At 42.9% G+C, this 4,500-nt stretch overlaps 1 protein-coding gene across 1 annotated transcript in view; it reads left to right on the top strand.

Moving 5' to 3' along the window:
* Positions 1 to 4,500, top strand: part of Poglut3 (protein O-glucosyltransferase 3) — a 15,540-nt gene that overhangs the window by 7,132 nt on the left and 3,908 nt on the right. Inside the window, exons 5-7 of the mRNA XM_050119477.1 lie at positions 463 to 659; positions 2,236 to 2,430; positions 4,048 to 4,152. Of these exons, the coding sequence (XP_049975434.1) occupies positions 463 to 659; positions 2,236 to 2,430; positions 4,048 to 4,152 (497 nt within the window). The remainder of the gene's footprint in view (positions 1 to 462; positions 660 to 2,235; positions 2,431 to 4,047; positions 4,153 to 4,500) is intronic.

The raw sequence follows: 4,500 nt of genomic DNA, 5'->3' as shown, positions 1-4,500 counted from the left end.
TATACATATATACATAAAACAAAACTAAATGGAGAAATATGAACTAAGAACTCTGTTGGGTGGCTTAGTTATGCAGTTTTCTGCTGACCTCAAGTAAGGGCAAAAGCCTAACCCCTGTGTGATTGTGAAACATGAAAGTGAAAGGAGCATTTGCTCTGAGTTTGGCCTGATACTGTGAGAGCTATTTCTCAGTGTTGAGCACAGTGAATAGCAGTGCCCGTGAAAACTGTGGTTGGTAGGTAAATAGGAGGGGCTGGAACAGACAGACAGACAGACAGCCCCTGAAAGCACCTCTGGCAAACTGAGACTCAGTCCCAGGTGTTTTGGAAACGGCGTCTGTGTTACAAAATGGGTTTGTGACGAGTACCAACATTTTGAATGGAAATCGTGGATTAAAGGTCATTGTGCTGTCTTATGATTTCAGATTCTTAATCATAATTTTTTATGGCCTCAAACTTCTAGGGCCTTCCTGGATCAATAAAACAGAGAAAGCTTTCTTCCGAGGTAGAGATAGCCGGGAGGAGAGGCTGCAGTTGGTACAGCTGTCCAGAGAAAATCCACAGCTGCTAGATGCAGGAATTACAGGATATTTCTTTTTCCAAGAGAAAGAAAAAGAGCTTGGAAAAGCCAAGTTGATGGGTTTCTTTGATTTCTTTAAGGTATGAGTCTTCCTATGGCTATGAAGTGATAAACTGTGTTCAAAGTCCACGAAACTGGTGGTTCAAGCAGGTCGCCTCGGTGTCTAGCTAACTTCACTTTCGCTCTCTCCGGTCCGACCGAGGAGTCACTGAACTCTCACAGTTTTGTCTGTTAACTTTGTTACCGAATAACCTAGAACTATATTTAATGCTTAATGTAAGAGTTTATATGTATTTATTATTATATGAAGTTTATATGTATTTATTATGGCTTTTCCCTTTGATTTAATGATCTGCAAAGATGTTTCTTTTATGTGAAGTGATCTTTGGTAAATGAAAAGAGTGTTCATTTTTATATATGCAAAATAGGAGGTGGAGCTGGAGGGAGGTGGAGCTGGAGTGTGGGTCCTGCCTGTGGCCCTCATCTCTTAGTGGCTCTGGTGACCTGTGATGCCTGCTATGTTCCTTTACTTTCTTTTTATATTGATTTTGGTATGCATGTGTGTTTGTATATGAATGTGTGTGTGCGTGTGTGTGGTGTATGCATGCACATATATGTGTGTGCCCCTTTCTCTGTCATGAAACCCACGCCTAACTGACTAGGAAACACGTGGTAATGATTATTTAATAAATTTATTATTGTAAAGAGATTACTAAGAGGTTAGAGAACCCCTGTGCAGAGGACTTCTGTTACATGAGAGAGGCATAGGTCTCATCTCCAGCACTGAAAAGAAAAGGGAGGGAATGGGAGGGAGGAAGGGAGGAGTCGGTGTAGTCGGAAATGGACCAGCTTCATCTGGGGGGGGTTTGTGGTGAAAAGAGCAGTGAATTTGTGTTCAGAATGAAGGTTTATAGCTTTCTCTGTATTCCAGTTTTCTCGCTTGTAAAAACAAAACAAAAAACCTTGCCTCATAGTATAATTAAATCGGATTTTTCATGATTTTGATATATGCTTTTGAAATGGAAATTAGAACTTACTAATCCAATATATGTCAGTGGAGTGAGTAGTTTTTATAACACTTAATTTCTCTCTCCCTCTCTCTGTGTGCCTGTGTATGTGTGTGTGTGTGTGTGTGTGTGTGTGTGTGTGTGTGTGTGAATGACAACTTACCAGAGTTAGTTCTCTTCCTCTACCAGGTGGGAACTTGGGTCATGGTTTGCCAGCAAACTTCTCTTCCCACTGAGCCATCTTTCCTACAGTTCACAGGCTGGAAAGATGTAAACTCTGTTTTACACAAACTCTAGTTTATGTTTTGTGGGTTTAGTATAAGGAATAAATGAAATTTTATATATACATGAAAATTGATAATATCACTTTTCAGAACGTTGAAATGTAGAACTTTGACAATAGTTGATTACAGGAGTCTAGACTCTCTGCTTCACAGATGTAATTGAAACAGACACTTGTTCCTGTGTCCTAGAAGGTCCTGCTAGGGACGCGTCAGAGGCTGTTTGTCATTTTATACAAGGAGAAAATGAAAGCTGTTTGCAGTGCAGGTGTGGGAATGTGGAAGACGATCCCTCGTGTTTGATTTAATACTGTGAGAAGCGGAAGTGGAGCAATGGCTTTCTGAGGTGTTTTCTTTTCGTCTTCTAGTACAAGTACCAGGTGAATGTGGACGGCACCGTGGCTGCTTACAGGTTTCCCTACCTCATGCTGGGCGACAGCCTGGTTCTGAAGCAGGAGTCGCCATATTATGAGCATTTCTATGTGGCGCTAAGGCCCTGGAAACACTACGTTCCCGTGAGAAGAAACCTCAGTGATCTGCTAGAGAAAGTGAGGTGGGCCAAGGTATGTTCCATGCCGTTTTCCTTCTTAGGGCAATATCAAAGTTATCGACATGGAGGACCTGTGTTCCTTCACCACCACGTATCATAATGAAAAATCAAAGGAAGTACAATTTTCTTTTTTAAAAAATGTGTTCCCTTTAAGTAGCTAAAGAACAGACATGGGGCTGGAGAGGTGGCTGAGTGTTAAGAGCCCTTGCTGTCCTCCCAGAGGACCTGGGTTTCCAGCACCCTCGTTGGGTGGCTCAGGGGATCAGAGGGCTTCTCCTGGCTTCCATGCACTCATGCACACAAACCCACATACAGATACACATGTGTACACATGTCAAAGAGAAAGAAAGGCCATCAGAATCATTTTGTATACCTCCGTCAACATTGTTGAGGGTTGGATTTGAAGTCTAGTGTTGTTGTGATGTGGATTTTTCTAAATGATTCGCCGTTTGCATTTATAGATGCAAGAGAAGAATTGCAAAATGAAAATTGCAGATTGAAAAGGCCAGAATTGAAAGACTTTATATTTTAAGAGGACATCCCAGACAAATCTGGTAGTCTTCTTTTCCTTATATATGAAAAAAAAAAAAAACCCACAAGCCCTTACCCAACACAAATTACAAAGCATACCAAGAGCAAGGTCCCCATAAAACAGGGATTTCTTTTTTTTAAGGAATAAATTTTAAAATAAAATTTAAGGAATAAATTTTATAATAAATTTTAAAATAAATTTGAAGGAATAAATATTAAAAACTACTGTGGTTTATTATGAAACTATAAAGATTTGTCCTCCTACAACAACATTTTTCCATTTTTTAAGTTTTGAGAAATAACATTTTGGTTATGGGAATAATGGATCAGAATCATCATTCTGGCTTTCCTTAAGATCCACGATCGCCAGCAAATAGCTTTTCCTATCAACAGCATGCGGAAAGTCGGCGTTTCCTGTGGCTGTAATCAGGAGCATTGATTACTCCTGGCACTATAGCCCGTGAGTACTAGTGGGTGGATAACTTTTATCACAACCGGCATTTTAGTCTTTTGTGGCCATCGCTTTGTAACAGAACACTATCTCTGCATATTTGAATGAAGCTTTATGAAAAACACATTTCTATTATTTTTAATTTTACACACGTTTCAGTGTAGAGGTCTGTACACTTGAGTGAAGATGCCTCAGGCCTCGGATCCCCAGGAGCTGGAGTTGAGAACCACCAAGATGGGTACTGGGAACAGAACTTGGGTCCTCTACAAGAGCAGTATGCACATTTAACTGCCCAGCCAGCTCCCCAGCGCTGAAGCTTTTAAAAGACATTTTAACATGAAAATCGATCCATTCTGTCCTTAGGCAGAGGGCCCCGCTGGGGAGGCAGGTGATGGACCCCAGGCTTTCTCCCTAGGTGCTAGGAAAGCACCAGAATAGGCTCAGGAGAGGCCAGTGAGGCCGGTAGAGTCAGGTCCACACACCTACGATCCTTCCCCTTTAACAGTTATTAGTAAACGATCCCATGGCCTCCTTTGCCTTAGCCCATTGCAGTCCTCTTCCACCGCGCTGTTGACATTCGCCTCGCCTGTCTCTCTCACTTAGCGTTCTCTGTGGGCTGCAGCAGCAATTTTTGTTCTTTCCTTTTAGGAAAACGATGACGAAGCAAAGAAGATTGCGAAAGAAGGGCAGTTAACTGCTAGGGACCTGCTCCAGCCGCCCCGACTTTTCTGTTACTATTACAGAGTGCTGCAGGTCAGTTCAGGGTGCAACCCGGTGAGTCGGGGTCTTTAGGCCACGTGCGTGGCCTGGACACTTTGTACCATGCTTCCTGGGGGGATCAGCGGCAGCTTGTGCAAAGAATTTGGATTCAGCTGAGACTCCAGCCTGAGGGAGGAAAGAACCAGTGCTGACTCTCTCAGTAGCCTCCACCCTTTAGATCTCCGTTCCTGGAGCGCAGGGAAGTAGATTAATTTAGAGGCTCCTCCCCTCTTGTCAGGGTGCGCCCCCTGGTGGTTGATTTTTAGAGACCGTCCTTCTTGTCTGTGGGTGGAACAAAGGCAAGTTACGTCCCCTGAGCCACTCCCCCCCCCCCCCCCCCCG

The sequence above is a fragment of the Alexandromys fortis genome, unplaced genomic scaffold (genome assembly GCF_014885135.2).
Source record: "Alexandromys fortis isolate MF-2015 unplaced genomic scaffold, M_Fortis_MF-2015_v1.1 scaffold_167, whole genome shotgun sequence".
NCBI lineage: Eukaryota > Metazoa > Chordata > Mammalia > Rodentia > Cricetidae > Alexandromys > Alexandromys fortis.
The sequence above is the reverse complement of the archived record's forward strand: the minus strand, read 5'-3'. Positions and strand labels throughout refer to the sequence as shown.